Here is a 21470-nt window from a genome sequence, read left to right as displayed (position 1 = left end):
GTGTTTTATTGGTGATGATGATGAAAGGCTTGAGAGGCTTGGCAGTCGTGCTTGATGATAATGATAGGCATGACTTTTTGATATTCATGTACCCTGTATCAGGGAATTGTTTTATCAATCGATTCGTAATCCTTATCTCGTTAATGAATGATTCGTTGTCATTCAGCACAGTTTCTTTCCATGTCTCATTACCTGTCAGTACAATGGTCTCGGAGAATGTCATCATCGCCACGACTCGGCTGTCGACATCAACAACAGTAGCAAAAAATGTCTGACCATGATGCTCTCTTTAAAATTTTGATTATTGGTAGGTGGTGTGAGATGATGTGAAAATAATTTTGGAAATAACACACACATAATACAATCAATACCCTATGGTGTGTCATTATCTTGATGTCACTACAAATCTCGTTCAAATAATATTCTTGAAATTCCACATGTATATTGTGAAATGATGATCAAAACAACAACAACACCAATTCGACTCGGGTCATTGATCATTCGAAACATTCATCATGTAATAACAAAGGTGATATGGGTGTTGGTAAAGTATGTTTCATTTGTTGTGATATTGTTGAATTTATATATTTTGACACCATCCATTCCATGAATATATATATACATGTGTGAATGTCATGTGAATGTTTATATTGTAAATGATATTACGGACTCGGTGCGCAACAACTACTGAATCATTATACACACACACACGAATTCGACTCGGGTTCATCAAATTCTCCTTGACCATTACCTCAACTATTTGAAATCCAACTTGACGCATCCATACTATGGATGATTCAAATGCGACGTTTCGGTATCATCATCATCATCTCTTGGCGAATCACAAACCACATCTCTCCCACACAACGACGATTTTATGTGTCCACCACAACAACCACAACCACATTTTTCAACCATGACACCATGATGTTGTTGTTGTTGTCATGATGATTCTCTCAACTCTCACCCTGAACACACACTCATTTTCAACTCTCATCCAAATACACACTCACCTCAACCTAACATACCACACATACACGCACATACACACGCACATATACACACGCACACACACATACATACACACACACACGCACACACACACATATACACATTCTCAATAGAGTTGTATTCTACTTCGTTTCTCTGAGAATCAATTCAATGTGAGTCATGTCAGTACCATTGGTGTGGATTTCAAAATTAAAAATATGGAAAAAAAAGGTAAAAAAGTGAAATTACAAATATGGGATACAGCAGGACAAGAACGATTCAGAACCATTACGACTTCATACTATAAAGGTGCACAAGGAGTAATTATGGTCTATGATATTACTCAACGAAAATCATTTGAAAATTTAAATTTATGGTTAAATGATGTAAAACAATATGCAGATCCAAATGTATCATTAATTCTTGTTGGTAATAAGGTTGATTTAGAAGATCAAAGACAAGTGACAGAAAGTGAAGCCAATGAATGGGCACAACGAGTTGGAATTCATACGTGTTTACAAACAAGTGCAAAAGATTCTGTGAATGTTGATCAAGCTTTTGAAAAGGTATGTGTGTGTGCGAGTGTGAGAATGTTGTGTTTTTATATTTTGATGAATATGTGTGAATCATTGAAATGTGTGTCATTTATGGAAAATGAATGGAAAATATTCATGAATATATCATGAAAAATACATTTTCAAATCATGAAAAATACATATTCAAATCATGATATGGAATTGAACTACAACACATTTAAATTATAATATGGAATTCAATTCATGAAACACACATTTAAAAAAATTCATTGAACATTCAAATCTTCACAAAATAGATGGTGGATGGTATTTTTGAACATTCTTTTGAGAATTCACTCACAAACAAGACCAATTCTACTGTTAAAATTAATGATCAACAACAAGTGGTCAAGAAACCATCTAAAAGATGTCTCATACTCTAATGATTCATCATCATAAATATCAAAATTTTATTAACATGTCACTGTTCGTTCACAACCATGCATTCATGTCTTTTTTCTCAACAACAAAAAAATGATCACATCCTCCTCGACCGATCAAGACAGTAGTAACTTGTCTGAATCATCCTTCCTGCACACAAGTCCCAAGTCATCATCAATGCATCATGATCACTCGAACATCTTGTCTGAATACCATTCGATCATACCCACTACAAGAACAACACCCATTCCTAAACTCATTCTCTCTTTTTCTCTTGTAGTTCTCATTTCATTCTTTGTGTGTTACATGTTATTGAGTTACATCTTACCTCCACTCTCTCACTCCGAATATGAATTATTATTAAATAATATTCCACCCAAACAATTGAATCAAATCAAAATATTTATTGATGTTCTATCCAAATATACTCTATTGTATTATTATCAAGTCTTGTCTTGTATTTGTATTTTATATTTATTGATTTTGAGTTTATCTATACCTGGAACATTAATGCTCAATGTTTTATTTGGTGCATTATATTCTTCAAGTCAGCATGTTGTTCAAAATGATGATTCCATCATGAATCCAATTTTGGGAGTTTTATTTCCATTTATAATTTCTTTATGGTGTGGTACGATAGGTGCTAGTTTAGCCTACATGTATAGTCATTTATATTTTGGAAGATTATTAATTCAAATACCTTCCATTCACAAATTCTTTAAGAAATTTCAAAATTTATTATTGAACTATGAACATCGATTATTCTTTTTATTACTCTTTTTAAGAATATCACCTATATTACCAAATTGGAGTGTTAATTTATTATCACCACTTGTTGGAATATCATTTCCATTATTCTTTATCACTACATTGATTGGAATTGCACCACAAACATTTATTTCTGTTCAGAGTGGAATGTTGATACGAGAAATGTTCAATGAATGGAATCAACAAGATGAACAGCGAGGTATTTCCAATACTGAATATTCAATTTCTCAATTGGTGATGAAACCTCAAACACTCATGATCCTGTTTAGCATTTCATTATTGACCTTGTTACCTCTGATGGTGGATTTTATATTCAAACCAAAAGTCTTACCAATCGATCGTAGTCTGACAAGGCCTATTTCTGACCATCATCATGATGAAAAGATGGAATGAGGTTACTTGAGGCTCTTCTTGCTTCTCGGATTCTGAAATTTCGTTCATTGATCATTTTTTGGTGAATGGAACGATTCAAAACAATAATAATTAATAAAAAATGTCATCCAACAACCAAACGAGTTTCAATCCGTCATTGTCAAAGATGGATCTTACACCACCTCTCACTCCATCAAATGTAAAAGGAAGAATAGACACGTCTTCTCCGAGTACTCCATCCCAACCCTATTCCATTTCTTCTTCGACTAGTACAAGTAAAAAAGTAAATCAATTCATTCAATTATCACATCAACAACACGATGATGAATCACTTTCAACATGTCTTCAATATTTAGATCAATTATTTAAACAACACAATGAGAGTGCCACCACTCAACCCTTTTCTTCAATTGTATCATCCTTTTCATCCATGAATCAACATTCTCAAACACAACTCAAGAGTTATTTATTACTTCAAAATTTACATTCTCATAAAAAGTATATTTTAGAATCATTTGAACAAATTCAAAATCAATTAAATGAAATTGATTCACAAATACAAGTCATTCAGACTCATACAAAGAATATTGAGAATTATTTATCGAATGGTCCTACGTTGATCATGTTGGATTCAATGATGAATGATAGGACTTTTATTAGTACTTCTACCAACACGACTACTCCTACTACTATGACTACTACCATCAATACGACCCTTACCAACACGACTACTCCTCCTACTATGACTCCAACGATTACTACTCCTATGACTACTCCTACTACTATGACTACTACCATCAATATGACCCATACGACCCATACCAACACAACTCCTTGTTCATCTACATGTCAAATTTCTGACTATACCAAACAAATGAATTCATTCTATCATGAATACATTTCCAATCTCTATAGACAATATCAATTAAATGTATTCATTTCTAAATTTATATTTCCAGAAGAAGAAAAACAATTATTATTACATGGTAAAATTAGAGGACAAGAATATTTTACTACTCTCAAGAAATTAGATGACATGCATTCCACATGTTCGAATCATTTTGTGAAATCATCCAATTATCAACGAATTATTTTTGAAATTATGGAAGAATTACAAATGATTCGAACCAGTGCATTGGAGAGAATTACAAGATGGATTGAAGATGAATGTAAAGCATTATCAAATGATTCTGAAATTGATTCTGAATATGAATTGAAACAAGCGATTAATATTTTATTTGACAAGACTATATTCTTACCTTTGTGTTTGAAACAATTAATTGTATCGAGAAGTGAATTTGTAAAGAATCAATTTTTTAGTGCCTTGACCATGAAAAAGATGTCGAGTAGTAGTAGTATTGGTATTACTAGTACTGGTACTGGAACTGGTATTACTAAGGGACAACTGTCAAGTCGTATTTCTAGTACTACTGGTACTACTACCACCACTGGTACTACTGGTACTGTTACCACTGGTACTATTGGTAGTAGTAATAATACATATTCACCTGTAACAATTTCACTCTCATCCAATCCAATTGAAATGTTAGCTCATGATCCATTGAGATATATTGCTGATATCTTGGCATGGATTCACAAATCAGCAGTCATGGAAAAGGAATTGATTCAAAATTTATTATCAGTGTATGATCATACCTCTCATAATGGTCAGACTACTACTAGTAGTAGTGATTCTTCTGTCAATACTATTCCATCTCATCATACTTCAAATTATGCTACTATTGCCAATAATAATAATACTACTGCTACTACTAGCACTACTACTACTTTAAATACTTCCACTCCTCTCAATACTCTTTCCAATCCAACATCATATCAAGTATATCCACGTGAACCATTGTTATTCAAAATATTGAATGATATTTTTGATGATTTGAAAGGACAATTACAAATGAGAGTAGAACAAATTATTAACAAGAATCCAACAGATTCTCTCATACATACTTCATCTTTAAAACAAGATATTGATGAAGAATATACAATTGTATATTTCAAATTAGCTCATTTGTTAGAATTATATTCATGTCTATTTGTTAAAGTGATGGGTGATCATTGTAAACTATCAGTGTGTTTGAATGATTTGAAAGAAAAGTGTATGGATAAATTCTTTATTAATATTAAGAGAGATTTAAATCGATTGATTCAAAAACCTCCTGAAATTACTTTGAATTTAAATCCTCCTGAAGAAGTGAAAGAAGTTTTAAATAATTTGGTAAGTATTTTCATGTTTTTAATTTCATGTATTCTTCTATAATGGTTTGAAATATATTTCCAAATGATTTTATTATTTCATTCAACATTTAAAAATGATTCAACATGTTTTAAACTATTTTGGGTTATCCTGTGATTCAATCCACACTTGAAGACTGAAATTATGAATACCTATTCCGAGTCAGTAATGGTTCCAGAGAATCGACGCGAAGAAGATTTTCAAAATGTTATCTCTGCATTTATTGATCCACTCTTAGAATTATATAATAATTATTATGTAAATGTTAAATTGAAAGAAACTGATCCAATATTGAAATCTGATTATTACGTATTTATCATTAATGGATACTATGCTATATTACAAGCATTGGGTGGAGTTGAGAGTACAAGTCTGTCTAAAATTGGTACCACGAATGTTGATGTTTCTACAACAAGTGTGACTCGCTCAAAAACTGAATTAATCTCAACTGAAATGGAGAAACAATTAGAGATATTTACTCACTATCAATCAAAATTAATTCTTGAAAATAGTGGACTTCAACACAAATTGAACATTCTTCACAGTGATGAACATTCAAAACCATTCATTCCACTCTCCAAGTGCCAAGATATGGACGAGCAATCTCTCAAAGCATTCTTTCAAAATTTCTACACTCAATTATTTTCTTTAGGAAGTTTGGCATTGACTCAGAAACAATCCTGTGAGAGATTATTGAGTCCAAGATTAAAGACGTACACCAAGGGTAGAATTGCATTAGATGTTTGTAATGGATACAAACAATTGTATCATGCCATCATGGATGAAAAGAATTTGTATGAAAATCCAAAAGAGATTGTCTATCATGATCCAGAACAAGTGAAAGTATTACTTGATTTTTAAAATCATGAATGTTCAATCCACATCATCCTCAACAATAAAATCATCTAAATTTGATCCTTGTTGTGCTTCATTATGTTCACCTTCTTCTTCATTATGTTCACCTTCTTCTTCATTGTCGTGATCATCACTGGAATGACTCATGAGATCTTCACCTTCTTCAAGTGTTGTTGCTGATGTTGTTGAATGGTCAATCATGATTCCCAGATCATTCGTGGCACTCAATTTAACAAACTTTCCTCTCCGAACTATTGTGTCATTGGATGGATATTCTTGAATCACGACCGAATCATAAATGACAAGAGGACGACTGCTGCTACTACTACTGTGAGGAGTGGTGGTCATGGGAGTGGTGGTACAAAAAGAAAGATCATTCCCATCCACACTACTACTCTTCATTGCTAAATTCCAACAATTTTCACACACATACGAATAATCCTCAATGAAAACATGTTCACTGTCATAGTCGCGATTAAAAATACAACTTCCATGAAACCAATCATAACAATTGTAACATTGATACATGGGATTAGCTTCTTCTCTTCCACAATAACACCATTCATTCTTAAAATTATGATTATATGGATTACGTTCATTCATTGGTGGTTTTGCAGTCGTCGATGAACACAAACATTCTGAATTTCCACATTGTGAATTTCCACAATCACATTTGAAATTTCTCTTTTCTCCAATATTATACAATTCATGTCCTCGATGACAATGTTTTGAGCATTCTTCACATACTCCATGATAAATCTCATCACTATAATTATATCTATTTCTATTTCTATAACAAGTTAAACAAACATATACAATTTGAGTGACATATCCAAGAGAGAATGAACACACTTTGGTTTCACTTTGTATGGAATTGTGTTGCCAATCTTCAATGGGATGATCTTGAACCATTTCAGCCTCATCAATACTTGGTGCAAATTTTTCACAGTGTTCTTCTTGTAATTGTTCTTCTTCTTCTTGTCGTCGATTCGACATTCCAAATAAATACATGGAAGGTTCTTCATAGGTAATTAATAGATTATGAATTTCACTTTGATCATACATGTTGGGTACAATGAGTGAATTTAACACAGTAGAATGATGATTATTCGATGGTGGTGAAGGAATGATTTTCATGGGATATATGAGTGGAGGAAGAAATGAGGATTGGTGTGAATCCATGATGAATAATCTATTCTTGAAATGATCATTCTTTGAGAGAGATGTATCGAATATAAAACTAGATCCATCATCATTTCCACAAATCATATAATTTCCATGGATCGAATACGAGGCATTCTTGAATCCAATTTGATTATTGTTTTTCATGGAAGGACAAGAATACCAATTGTAAATACTCTTTTTAAATGGAGAACATGTTGGATCATTACCAACAATATTACCATTACCATTACCATTACCATCATCATCATTCATAGTACTACTACTACCACTACCACCACTAACAAGATTACCATGACTACTACCACTACCACCACCACTAACAAGATCACCACAACTACTCTTATCAAACCTTCTTTCATTATAATTTTCAAATAATTCATAAACAATTCCATCTTCACAATACGTTAAAATATAATCATAATATGGATGAATTTCTAAACTTGTAAATTCACATCCATGATCATGATATAATGAATATTTACAATCTTGAAATCTCAAATCTCTAAACTCTAATACACCACCACCTCTACTTGCTATGAATTGATGTGGCGAATCTGTATTCTTTAATTTGACATGAATATAATCATTAGATATTCTACTTTTAGAATTCACATTCTTATTAGAATTAGGTTTAACAAGAATGGAATGTTTCTTTTCTCTTGTATCCCACATGAGAATACTATTATTACAACAGATATAGAGAATGGGTGGAGATTCTTGTGGACTCAAAGTAATTCCATTTAGTATGGAATGACTCGTTACACATAATCGTTTCACTAATTTGGAACTTGGAACATCATATTGACAGAGTGTACAATCGAGAGAAGATGAAAAGATAAAATCATGATGATACCATTCCAAGGATTGAATGTCATGAGTATGATATTCAAAATAGGATGAAATTAATTGACATGAATCACTCCATTCTCGTTTCTTTGAATTGTTTGTTTTTTCCATATTTGTATCATCATCCATGAATAGCAATTGTGGTTGGAATTGAAGAAGATGAAGAGAATTTGAAGAGGAACTTGCCAATGCAAGTAATAATGAAGAAGAATTGGATCTTAATGGTGCAAATCTAATTTTACCACTCAAATCATTGGTATATAAAAGTGGAGTATAATTGTGTTGTTGTAAGAGTTGATGTGAGAGTTGTCTGCTGCTGCTGCTGTGATTACTGTGATGGTGCATGATACGATGGTGCAACAGTGGGTGTAATGGTGGTGATCGTAGAGTGTTGTTGTTGTTGTAGTTGTGAAAACATTCATTTGGATGAGTACTACGTATGATGGTGTTTGATTCCGATGCATCGTGTGAGGGTGATGCATCGAATTTTGATCGCACGTCTGATGAGGACTCGGATCCTAACATTTTTTGTTTCTAAAAAATTGATTTAAAAAAAAAACGAGCCATCATCATGAAGTCCTACGTTCCTCATTCGCAACGACCCGAATTCGCAGATCTCACTCCCATCCCTCAAGATGAAGGAACCCATCCAGTGGTACAGATCGCTTACACGGATGAATTTAAAGAAACAATGAATTATTTTCGAGCCATTGTCCAACGAAATGAAATTAGCGAACGAGCCTTGTTGATCACTGCAGAGGCAATTGAATTAAATCCTGCTAATTATACTGCTTGGCACTTTAGAAGAATTGTTCTTGATGGACTGAATTATGATCTCTCAAAAGAAATTGAATATTTAAATAGAGTTTCCGAAGATAATCCAAAAAATTATCAAATTTGGTATCATCGTCAAGCCTTGATTGAAAAGTTAAGAGTGACAGAAGGCGAGAAGGAATTTGTTGAGAAAATGTTTGATGATGATTCAAAGAATTATCACGTTTGGACTTTTAGACAATGGTTAGTGAAGGAGTTTTCATTGTGGGATGGTGAATTGGATTTTGTTGTAAGATTATTGGCAAAGGATTTGAGAAACAACAGTGCATGGAATTATCGTTTCTTTGTCATTCAAAATACAACATGTGATTTTGAAAAGAATATTCAAATCAGAAAAGATGAAATTGACTTTGCGTTTAAATACATTCTCATGGCTCCCAACAATGAAAGTCCATGGAATTATGCAAAGGGTATGACAACTTTTAAATTAGATGAAAGTTCTGAAGGATACAAGGAACTATTGCAGTACGTGGAGGAAAAGACTCGATCTGTTTTGAACAAGGTGTCTGTCAATCCTCATGCCAATTATTTATTATTCTGCTGTTTATTAAGATTGGGTAATTTGCAAGAAGCCCTATCTGTTTGTCACACGTTGCAGAAAGTGGATGGCATTAGAAAGAAATATTGGGCATTCAGAGCTGAACAAATTCAGAATTTGATCCAATCATTGTAAATGGTGGTTTTCTCCGTCCACAAAACATGTTCAACATCTTGATAAAAGTAGTATTTACTAAATTTAATTAGCAACAGTGTATTTCCAAACCACACCATCTTCACCACCACTGTAAAGTTTCTTCATATCTGGAGTGATATAGAGATAGGTCACAGAGGATTTGTGATCCTTGAGTGCATGAATCTTGGTCAAAGTGAGTTCCTTTCTCTGTGTTTCAAAAGACAAGACATATTCCATATCCAAAATATCAATCTCTCCATTACTGTGACCCACAAACAGCAACTCTCTACCGTCATGGGGATTTGTTAATTTAGTGACAGTCGTAATTGGAGCACGTCCAATATTCTTTGTTGCTAAAATATCTCCATTGATGGCATAGACTGTGATCCTCGTCCATTGACAAACAATAATTTGACCAGTGGTTGGACATATAGAAATGCATGAAATTGGCTTATTTTCAACATCATCAGATGGCATTGCCAATTCTCGAACATATTTGAGTCGACTCAAATCCCAAACAATACATGTCGAGTCATAACTTCCACTCACAATAATATTAAATTCTGCACTTGCTGCAATGTATGAAATCTTATCGGTATGGCCACACAATCTCTTTTGAATTTCCAAAGTTTCTGACTTTTTGTGTTTCTTAATCTTGAAAACACTCACCACACTATCTTCACCTCCACTCACAAGCACTTGATAATCTTTGGTAATGGTTGCATAACTGATTTGTGAAGTATGTAATCGTTCATGAACTGCCATTGGTGTTTCACTATTACTGTCTTTAAATAATCGCAATGAAAAATCAGAATGACCATACGAATAGTACTTGGAGCACTTGGAATCTGCAAAGAAACAATTCTTATTGACAGCCACAATACCATTCACTAATTGTTTTTGAGTGAGTGAAATTTGTCCAATGGCTAAACTTCCCCATGATTGTGGAGTTGCCAATTCCAATAATTGTCCTGAGAATGGACTTGTCATGGATAATGAATGATTCATAGTAGTTTCTGATGGAATGGTCAAAGACAATGAATCTTTCAATGTTAATGCCTTATTAAATCTTCCTGTTAATTTGCCAAGAGTAGCACTCAATGAGGGTGTAACAATACCAGTTTGTAATTCTGATACAATACTACTACTTCCATAATCATTGACATAGGTTACATCATCAGCAACAATACCCTTCAATTTGAGGAATGAAATGGTCACAAGATTGGTATCTATTGATTTCTTGTAACTTGCAAGTTGTTGTAAACTAGTAGTAGTAGTCGTAGTAGTCGTAGTAACTACTGGATTCCATACCAAATTACTAATGACATTGGCTCCAGAAACAAGAGTCGAATTACTCATTTGAACATCTGTTGAAATGGTTTCATTACCATTGGAAGGATTTTCATTGCTACTAGTAGTAGTGGACATGATGGTTGTTGGATCAATGGTAGTAGTACTATTTGAACCTCCTGCTACACCTGAACCTCCTGCTACTGCTACAACTGAACCTGCTACACCTGAACCTGCTACTGCTGAACCTCCTGCTGAACCTGAACCTCCTGCTACAACTGAACCTGAACCTGCTACTCCAACACCCAAAAATGAATCTTGAACTGCTTCCAAAGTAGGAGATAATGTTAATTGCCGTTCTAATAATTGATTCGTATTTCTTCTAGGATGAGGTTTCGTAAAGAGTTGTTGAGGTGTATTACCAAAGTTACTAATTTGTGCAATGATGGCTCTCTTTTCAACCTCATTCGAAATGTTATCAATATCTACAGATCCTTCATACGTTAAATAAAAGAATACATTGAGTGCCTTTTCAGCATCAGGACCTCGTTGTTTGTATCCAAATATTAAATCAATCCATTCATTCAAATGTTCTGAAACATAATCACTTTCTAATGCTCTTCTCATCATTCGTACAAAATATTGAGGATTATTATGAGCCCATGGTGGTAATTCTACTTGATTCACTGGATTTCCATTTTGTTTGAGTCCAAATTGAACATTATTCTTATTCATTAAAAATTCTGGTAAAAAGTAAAATTCAGGAATGAGTTCTTTCACATCCGAGAGTGAGAAATCCGTGCTGGCAGATTCCCATGTCTCTTTAATCGAATGAAACATTCGATCTGCAATATCAAATTTACCACCTTGCAACTCGACACATTGAGAAGTATAAGGTTCAATTCTCAACATGTAATACAATACAATACCAGCACTACTGTAATGTGAACCATAATGGAATTTAGGAATATAGGGATCACACCAACTCTGATATCTCTCACGGAACATTTTGGCACGAGTTTCATCAATGGCACCCATGGGTTTGGATAAATCTCTATAAATTTTTGGATCATTGAAATTCAATTCTTCACTATTGTAATCAGAGAGTACCCATGGGAAGATGGGATATTGAGTGAGATCATTGAATGATCTTCCAGCCAATGTGTTCAAATACATTAAATATTCAAAATTATCAACTTCTCCTTTTTGCCATTTCATTTGCATGACTTTGAGAGATGGGAATGACTTCTTATTGTGTTTGATATGATCTGAAAGTTTCAATTTTTCATGAACCTTGTACATGTCTGCCTTTTCAAAGACTAGGAAGAAATTACGACCATCACTACAGAAAATTTCAACAGCAGTCTCTCTCAATAGATATCTTCGTTTTAGCACGTCATTGATTTCAGCGAGTGGAATTTTGATAGTTTCATGAGAAATGTCTGGTGTAGAATTTTCTAGAGTTGTTGTTGTTGTGGTTGTATTGGTAGTAGTATTGGTAGTAGTATTTGTTGTTGTTGTAGTATTGGTATTGGTATTGGTATTGGTAGTACTTGGTGGACTTGTTTCAATCAATGTTGAATGATCTCCTTTCACTTCTATTAACTTGTCATCATCCGTCATGACATAATTATCAATAATGTAGGCATTGTTTTTACAAATCACAAATAATGATTTTTGACCATCCAATCCATTAATTCTCAATGAATTATAAATGAATAAAATACCATCTCCTGGTTCAATTAATTTTCTAATCTTAAAGTCTTCTCCCATTTCATCTTCATATAATAAATCATCATCAATATCATCAGCTGTAACAGCATCAAGATTGGTATCTGCAGTTCCTTCATGAGTCGTATCACTTAAACTTTCATCCAAAGTAGTGTCTTGATCAAAGGGTTGTTTCGAAGAAGATCGATTAAGAGGTGTTGGAGTGAGTTCTAAAGAGACATCATTAGCATCCAAAGTAATGATATTGGATGGAAGAGTGAGATCCAATTCATCCTCTCTCTTTGATGATGTAATAGGACGAGGTTTAGCAGGAGAGAGATAACTCCATTCTTGGAATTTTTCAAATTGATCCAAAAGTGCATCCTTTTTCTTTTCTGTTGTGGTCAAGTTTGTGGTCAGGTTTGTGGTTGTGGTTGTGGTTGTGGTCGTGGTCATTTCCATACCACTCATATCCATCAATAGAGTATTGACCGATCCACCACCACTACCACCACTGGTACTACTACTACTACTATTCGTACCACTTGTACCACCACTACCACCCACAGAAGGACTAGTCCTTGCAGATTTTCTTCCAACCACAGAATATTGTTCTCTCAAAGGATTGGATTGAATAGCAACTTCATAGGCCTTTTCTAAATGGAATTGTTCAAGCTTAATTCTCATTCTCTTTGGTCCTTCTGTAGAGTCCAATCTCCAAGCAAGTAACGATTGATTTGATTTTTGATTGGCTCTATGAGACCATGTGCCACGTTCCATAAATAACAAGTCATACAAATTCATCCAAGTATCCATTGCAAATTTGATTCGAATAATACTCTCTTCAATGAGCATTTGATTTCGTTCTTCTTCCATTTCAATGACTGTTCGAAGTTGAGATTTTGCAGCTCCAATCAAATACGTTGCACCTTCCCCAAGTTTTCTTTCACTCTTTGAAGAGGATCGAGATCTCAAATCATTTTGCAATAATGTTAATACGGATTGAGTATGCTTATTCTCACTTTCGATATAGGAAGTGAGAGTATTGGCAAGATTGTTATTGAAAAATTCAGAAATACGATCAAAATTCTCAGTGAACCATTTCATAAAGTTATTCACATCAGAATCTAATAACTTTCTAAAACCTTCGACAAATTCATTAGAGACTAGTTGTTGTGAATCGACATTATTACCACTTGTACTACTACTACTAGTATTACCATTACCACTAGAATTACCACCACCACTAGAACTACTACCACCACTAGAACTACTACCACCCGTAGTTTTCGAGTCTTTTGGTATTAGGAATATCGTTGGAAGTAAATTCGTATCATGTTGTGCTGCAACAATTAATTTCCATAACTTGACTGCAGTATCTTTGATTTTAGGAGATCCATCATTCATCAAATTGAATAATACGGCAAAGATGGATGAAAAATATTCATAATCCAAATTGCAAGTATCCAATGTTGAGAGGAATGCACGTGTTTCTAACATGGTACCAAGTACTTTTTCAGTAAATTCTTCAGATGATACTTGTAAGAAGGTATATAAAATCATTCGATTCAATGATCTCAGAGAGAATGGTAATGTTCCTTCCTTCTTCATGGCAGCATTGGAACTAAAAAAACTCGATAATGAAATCGTCTTGGATGGTTCTTCAATGACTTTGACGATGGAAACTACTTGAACAATAAAATTCAAAGTTTCAACATAACTTGTCAATGGAAGTACGGAAGCGTAATGCATGTCCACAACAAACGATGCCAACAATGATAAATTTCCTGCAAGTTTGCTATCTTTCGCTTGAGCCCATGACATGACCTTATCACTGGAATAAACCTTGATGAGTGAAGATAGAATGGAACGTCGATACCATGTGATGGATTGCTCACTCACAATATTCAGTGGAACTGCTCTCAAAATATCTTCAACGACTTGAACAGCTTTGGAAGCGGTTGAAAATTCAAATCTTGCAATGGCTCGAATCATGGACAATACCGAAATGGCAATGGGATGATTCAGAAAATTATCAATATCTGTTTTAGGTTTTCTATTAATTTCTAAAGAAAACACAATTTGACTCAATGCTTGAATACTTTCATACTTTCTGAAATGAGTTTTGAGATCATTCGAAGAACTCCACATTCTCTTCAATAACGAAAGAATTTCTTCGGTAATCTTATTCTCTCGTGGTCTCTCTTCTAATTTCAATGGAGGTGGTTCAACCGATACTACAGATACAGATGGTGGAGTATTGTCATTTTCTAATGTATTATTGCTTGATGAAGGTTGTGAATCGTTAGTACTACTACTATTATTAGTACTACTATTATTATTAGTACTACTATTATTATTAGTACTATTGAATGTTGTTGTTGTTGATGAAGATGAAGATGATGATGACTTGATCACAACATTTCTCAATAAGGTCCATCGACGAGAGGCTTCCAATGTCTTTTCTTCATTCTTGAATTTGGCAAAATAATGAACAGCAGAAACTTCTCCATACAGTGCACTCTCTGCAGTTGGAGCATAATTATGATTCAATAACTCCAATAGTATTGGAATGACATCCTTATAGAAAATAATATCTGTCAGTGCACTCTTTTCAAGGAACATTTTTGAAATTTGATCCAGAGAATCCTTTAAATCTTGTTCCGATGAGAATGTTCCTTCTGGATAGGTGAAAATAGTTCTTGTCATGAGTAGTAACAAGGTATAATAAACATCTGGTTGATTACAATATGGAATTAATCCTCTTCTCAAACTTGGTAAAATATTATCTGGTTTGATCTTTCCTTGTAATAAAAGTAATGATAAAAGTTGTAAGGATAATATCAATGATATTGGATGAGTTTTTTCATTCACAAATTGATAAAACCATACATCATCCACATGTTTCGAGAATAATTCAAGATACTTTTCATCTCGACTTGCCAAATCATAAATGACTCGCAATAGTAAATTTCGAGAGGCAACATTGGTCAAGGTCATGGTCGTGATACTTTGTCGTTTCAATTTTCGAGAATTACTACTATTCATACTAGTAGAAGTAGTACCAGTACCAGTAGTAGTAGTACCAGTAGTAGTAGTAGTGGTCATAGCACTCACAGAACTCATCTCAGAGAGTGATGAAACTTGTGGTAGACAAGTGCTCGAATTTCTTGGACTAATCATGACCCAACTTGAACTTCGTTTTTTAGAAATTAATGCTGAATCATCTAACGAGTTCATAATAAAGTTTGAAACTGAAATCATATCATTGTCGGACATTCGATGTTTGAATAACAAATGTAAAGCATCGACAATGAGTTCTACAATTTGGACCGAAGGAGACTCATTCAAAATGTGTAACAATTTGTTAACGATACCAGTGGTTTTGAGTCTAATGACATTCCAATGTGAATAATAACTATCTGCAATTAAACTCTTAATTTTCTTGAAGAGTTCAATTTGAATGGAAAGATCTGTCTTTCTCCAAATATCATAATCAATGATTAAACAAATAAATGCTTTCAAATTCGTAACAATTTCCTTTTGATCTCCACTTCCCATCAAGACAAACTCGAAGAGTAATTGCAAAATTTTAGTATCCAAAAGATTGGTCTTTTTTCTAATAAAACCAGCAATAATATCATAACCTGAAATTCGTTCCACTTCATCAATTTGTAAGGGTGAGTCCATCATGGTATTGTACAGTAAAAGTAATGAATCATAGAGAGCTTGAGAGGATTCACTTCGTTCAATCAATGCCAAAATGACTACAATTCCATCTGAATTGAGAATATTATCCGAAAGTGAAGTTGGACAACACACATAAGCACGTGATAAATTGGAGAGAAGAACTTTGGGTGTCTTCTTTTCATTGTGTACACTTTCCATGACGACGAGAGCGTTATTTCTCGTGTCGTGAGGATCCAATGATCGCAATGAATGATTGAGAGCATTGAATGCAAACACAATCTTATCTGGAGATAATTTAAAAGATGATACTGTAATGCTATTTTCTTTAGCTTCACTTTCAGTGGAAATATTTCTCTTAGTTTCTACTCTCTGCAAAAGACGAATATAATTAGGATAGAGATGATAAGTGAGTAGATCCATATGTGGTGTGTAATTTCCTTGGAAATAACCTGTATAGGTATTATTTGCAACATAGATCGAAGCTACTGCTTCAGGATATAAAACATCTTCATAGAGGAATGAAGGCCCAATTCTCCAATTATCAATACTATCGGTAAAATTCTTTCCTAACAGTCCATTCACTTTGGAACCTGCAGCATATGGATTAATAAATCCAACTTTTTGAGATTCTTCCATTTTACCATCCACATAGACAGTCATGACACTACTCGACAATCGATTTCTCTGATGAGAGATGACCAAATGATACCATCGATCTGCTTCAAATTTACATTTTGAAAAGAGTATTCTCTTTGATTTTGGGCCATTTTGGAATTCAAGATATCCATCAGGTCGTAAATGAAATTGTAAAAATGATTTTCCATCGTCCGAATGAATATTCAATAAAATGAACACATTCACATCGGAAAAATTAGTCGATGAAAGTCTCTTGGTGGCATTGGAGGAAGTTCTCTGATGAGAATGAAAGAGTCTCTTCTTTGGAGTTGATGCAATATCATTGGATCGATAGAACCAACATGAAAATGTATAACCTGCAGTCATTGAACTGTTCCATGTCTTGTCTGTGAGTTGTTGAATGGGACATTCTGAACCTGGTCGAAGTTCAATGAATGGAGTGCTCAGACCTTTCTTTGCAGCATTCATTACAAGTTTCAACATGCATGGAGGATGATCCTTATCAGCAAAAATAGAAAGTAATTTTCTCCATTCCAATTGTGATAATCTGTAACATGCTACTTTTTCACAAATATTGAGAAGAGTAGAACTAAATTTGTGATTGGTATCTACCATTTGTGAATACAAGTGATCTAAAATAAAATCAACAATCTTAATGTTGGATAAACCTTCGAGATTGAGTGGTCCAATCTTTAACATGAGTTCAATCACTTTGAGTACTGCAAGTTGTAAATCTTCATTGGCATGATGAAGAAGTTTTAAACAAAATATTAAACCAAATGGATTGTGTAGAACTGGACATCTAGTAACGAGTAATCCACCAATGTTCATATAGAGTTCATTCGTATTCACAATATGGGTGGATTTGGATGGTGTTGAATTGTTGTTGTTGGTTGTTGTTGAGGTTGTTGTGGTTGACATTGTTGTTGAGGATGTTGTTGTGGATGTGGTTGTGGCTATTGTTGTTGAGGATGAAGAACTCAAACTCGTCAAACTTCCTGAAGAAATACTATTGAAAGAAGTCGCTGTGGTTTGATTGGCTGCATCAAATTCTTCAATACATCTCTCAGTAGCAAAATCAATTAAACATTGAAATACTTCCTTTCTATGATCAGTATTCATAATTCCATTGACATTGAGAGCATCAATCATACCATTCTCTCCGACTGTTGGTAAAAACGATAACTTGTTTCTTGGATGATTTTGTAGGGAAGTGGCAAGAGCTGTAAACATGGATTGCATCAATTTCACAATATCGGATTGTTCATACATTTCTTCATCTTCAACTTTGGGAGTATCCTCAGCTGAGGATGATGAATCTTCTAGCAACTTGTTCAATTGTTTTGAGAGTATGGAAAGGGTAGGACATGGAGTATTAATGAGAATAGATACACTTGCTACAAAACCAGCATCTCTAAAGGAATCTTTTGCTCTCTCATTGCTCTTGAACATTTTGGTAAGAGCATTAAAAATTGCAATTTTGAGAGGAATGTTGGATCGTTTGGATGTTTGTAAAATTTCAACCAAAACTGAAACATCAATACTTTGTTGAGAAGTGTCTTGAACAATGATGGTATGAAAGACCTTCAATGCAGCACTTCGAATAACATCATTCAATAACATCTTTTGTAATACAGCTACACCCCTGCCTCTCTAAAAGCCTTAATGTTATCGTTTGATTTTTGAAGCATGGAAATTAATACTTGAATTGTTAAATCGAGAAGTTTTAAAAGAACATTGGTTCTTTCCTCCTTATCCTTATATTCTCCCAAAGTTAACACTCCTTCAAACTCATCACGTAATAAGAATATAATCTTATCAAAGAGTCCTGCTTCTTTAAATCTCGTACTGAATCTCGAATCAAAATTGAGTAACTTGTTAATCAATACAAGTACATTCAATACTAATTTAGGTGCTGCTTCTCTACTACTCATCAATTCACCAAGCATTTTTAATTCTTCTAATGGAGCAAAGTTGAGTCCAGCAAAAATGAATTCGATGAGTTTCAATACCGCTTGTTGAATCTTTTCAGAGAAATCGGGTAAACTTCGAGTGAGTAAGGCTACATTATGTAAATGATGTACTGATGGATAATTCATACTATTATCAGCAAACGTAACAAGTAATATTTCAACAATTTCTTGTTTCAAACTATCAGTATTACATTTTAGGAAAATATTAATCATGGACTGATAGATGGTCATGTTCTTAATTCTTCTTTCATTGTTGGCATTGATACTCGTAGTAACATTCAATTGTTGCAAATAATCGAGAGGTGGTTCTATGGCTCTTTCACCAACACATAACAAATCACTAAAGTTGTGAAGTGCGACTTTCATGGTTGAAGTATCTTGTTCAAATTTTGATTCGCATTCAATAAGAGCTTCTTGCATGATTAAATGACCATTGGCATCATTGAAATCTCTGTATAGCAATGGAGAGATGGAAACTGTTTGTTTTAAAAGTGATACCAATGTTTCAATAATTGAGCAAATATTGAGATAATTTTTAGACTTGATCATACTTAATGAATCTAAGAGAAGATGTATAATCTTCTTCTTATGGAAGCTATCCACCAATGCCAAATCAGTTTTGATGAGAAGTGCAAATAAAAGGTCAAGTGCTAACTTTTGTGCAAAGTTAAAACCTTCTTCACTTCGACAACTTGTTAATATTCTTATCAATGTCAATACATCATCGCTGAGTTTTAGAGTGTCAAACAACTCTCTATTGTTGAGACAGTGATGAACAAACGAAACAAGTTGTTGACATGACACTTCGAGACACTCTTTGGTTGTTAATTGTTTCTTGACATTTTGTTTGTTATCATCTTCTAAAGTGTCTAGTAATAGATTTTGATGAGAGTCAACATGAGAAAACTTGTTATCATAATCTTCAATGTCGTTCGAGTTGATTTGAGCAACAATTTCTAAAATGTTGATAACAAGTGAAATTATTTTGAAATCAATAACAAATGGTGCTACAACTTCTTCATGGTTTGAAATCAACATGATTAAAGTGTTGACAATATCGGATGAGTGTTTTTCTCGTGAAATCAAGTAGTGCATAAGAGAGAGTTTGACATTGCGATTTCCAATGTCTTGAACGTTATTTGGATCAAAATCTTGTTGTGATATATTAAATGGAGATGGTGGAGGGATTGAAGGAGTTTCCTTTAAAGCATTCTCGATATCTTTTTTCAATCGATAGGTGACTGTTGATGTGAATGTTTGTGTGTTTTTAAAACTGTGTGTCAATTTTTGTTCGAGGGGAGAGTGTGTCAATGTTCGAGTGTCATGATGATAACGAGCAGAGAAAAGTGTTATGGATCGTTGTCGAACAAGTGTCAACAACAAATAAAATTTGACAACATGTAATTCATGTTGTAATTCCATCGATACAAGATGATCATATATAATTACTGCTGCTACAACCACTACTACCACTTCCACTACTACTTACATTTGATGAAAGTGATGTTGAAACATGTTCTGATTGTAGAATACTTTATGGAATAGGGTAATGATGGAATAAATAGCTGTATCAGTTTCGGAATATAATGAAGAATCTTTCAAAAAGGTTTCCCATTGTTCTTTCAACTGCAAAAATAGTTGATATTGTTCATCGCTATGGAAATCCTCTCTTGTTATTGGTTTTTCTTCGACTTTTGGAGGTGTGGTCGTTGTGTCATTAGATTTCAGTCCAAACACACTTCCAAAATAACCAAGCACTGATTTACGAGGCTTCATGATGATGGTGATGATGATCCAATAATATTCAGTGTTTTTTTAAAATAAGAGAGAAATGATGATGAAGGTCCTCAAGAGCACACACAGTACACGAATTGAGTGTCTCTGAATGGCTCCACGTGAAATTGTCGATCCAACGACGATTTGAGAGAGTTTAATATTTTTTAAAAGAAAAATGACTGGCAGACGTCCCATCACCTTTTTCAACCATTCCTAAAAGCTTGCATTATCATTCGGAATGAGAAGAGGTTATCAGCTTTCCTGACTTTTGCAACAAGTCACAGGTCCTCACCATATTATTCTGATTTCTTCTTTTGCACACGAACGTTGAGCATGGCAGTAACCATCGTTGATAAGAAGCTTCTTCGATCATGAAGGGTTCATGCTGTCTGCCCTCAAAAAAAAGTTTGACGCTCTTTGTGCCGCCAACTCGTGTGGTGGGTACATCAAAAAAAAATACGACCAATGTTCTCTGTTACACCTCGCTGAGAAAGTGCTCTTTGGATTTTGATCTCAAGATTTGCTGAGCCTTTGTATGACAATCTCATGATTGCACCATACCACTCGTACATCACACACGATTCAAACACACGAACAAAAATCATGCGGGATTGAATGACATTATGAAATGTTCACGTACGACAACAAGAAAATTGAAACACAAC

General features: G+C 34.0%; 6 protein-coding genes across 6 annotated transcripts; 4 read left to right on the top strand and 2 right to left on the bottom strand.

Moving 5' to 3' along the window:
• Positions 1 to 267: 267 nt before the first annotated feature.
• C9374_012566 (uncharacterized protein) lies at positions 268 to 1948 on the top strand (the record flags this gene model as incomplete). The annotated part of the gene is made up of 4 exons (XM_044688346.1): positions 268 to 307; positions 530 to 549; positions 1125 to 1556; positions 1823 to 1948. 4 exons carry the CDS (start codon positions 268 to 270, stop codon positions 1946 to 1948), a joined length of 618 nt encoding a protein of 205 aa, XP_044554208.1.
• Positions 1949 to 2039: 91 nt separating this feature from the next.
• Positions 2040 to 3107, top strand: C9374_012565 (uncharacterized protein; the record flags this gene model as incomplete). The annotated part of the gene is made up of 1 exon (XM_044688345.1): positions 2040 to 3107. One exon carries the CDS (start codon positions 2040 to 2042, stop codon positions 3105 to 3107), a length of 1068 nt encoding a protein of 355 aa, XP_044554207.1.
• A 100-nt stretch (positions 3108 to 3207) lies between these two features.
• C9374_012564 (uncharacterized protein) lies at positions 3208 to 6198 on the top strand (the record flags this gene model as incomplete). The annotated part of the gene is made up of 2 exons (XM_044688344.1): positions 3208 to 5319; positions 5473 to 6198. The coding sequence occupies 2 exons, from the start codon at positions 3208 to 3210 to the stop codon at positions 6196 to 6198; spliced, it is 2838 nt and encodes a 945-aa protein (XP_044554206.1).
• A 12-nt stretch (positions 6199 to 6210) lies between these two features.
• On the bottom strand, positions 6211 to 8748 carry C9374_012563 (uncharacterized protein; the record flags this gene model as incomplete). Its single annotated transcript, XM_044688343.1, has 1 exon — positions 6211 to 8748. One exon carries the CDS (start codon positions 8746 to 8748, stop codon positions 6211 to 6213), a length of 2538 nt encoding a protein of 845 aa, XP_044554205.1.
• Positions 8749 to 8794: 46 nt separating this feature from the next.
• C9374_012562 (uncharacterized protein) lies at positions 8795 to 9730 on the top strand (the record flags this gene model as incomplete). The annotated part of the gene is made up of 1 exon (XM_044688342.1): positions 8795 to 9730. One exon carries the CDS (start codon positions 8795 to 8797, stop codon positions 9728 to 9730), a length of 936 nt encoding a protein of 311 aa, XP_044554204.1.
• A 63-nt stretch (positions 9731 to 9793) lies between these two features.
• On the bottom strand, positions 9794 to 20805 carry C9374_012561 (uncharacterized protein; the record flags this gene model as incomplete). The annotated part of the gene is made up of 3 exons (XM_044688341.1): positions 9794 to 18653; positions 18698 to 20302; positions 20519 to 20805. 3 exons carry the CDS (start codon positions 20803 to 20805, stop codon positions 9794 to 9796), a joined length of 10752 nt encoding a protein of 3583 aa, XP_044554203.1.
• Positions 20806 to 21470: the final 665 nt, after the last annotated feature.

This window comes from Naegleria lovaniensis (assembly GCF_003324165.1).
Source record: "Naegleria lovaniensis strain ATCC 30569 chromosome Unknown tig005, whole genome shotgun sequence".
Classification (NCBI taxonomy): domain Eukaryota; phylum Heterolobosea; class Eutetramitea; order Acrasida; family Naegleriidae; genus Naegleria; species Naegleria lovaniensis.
This window is presented reverse-complemented; position numbering and strand designations above follow the sequence as displayed.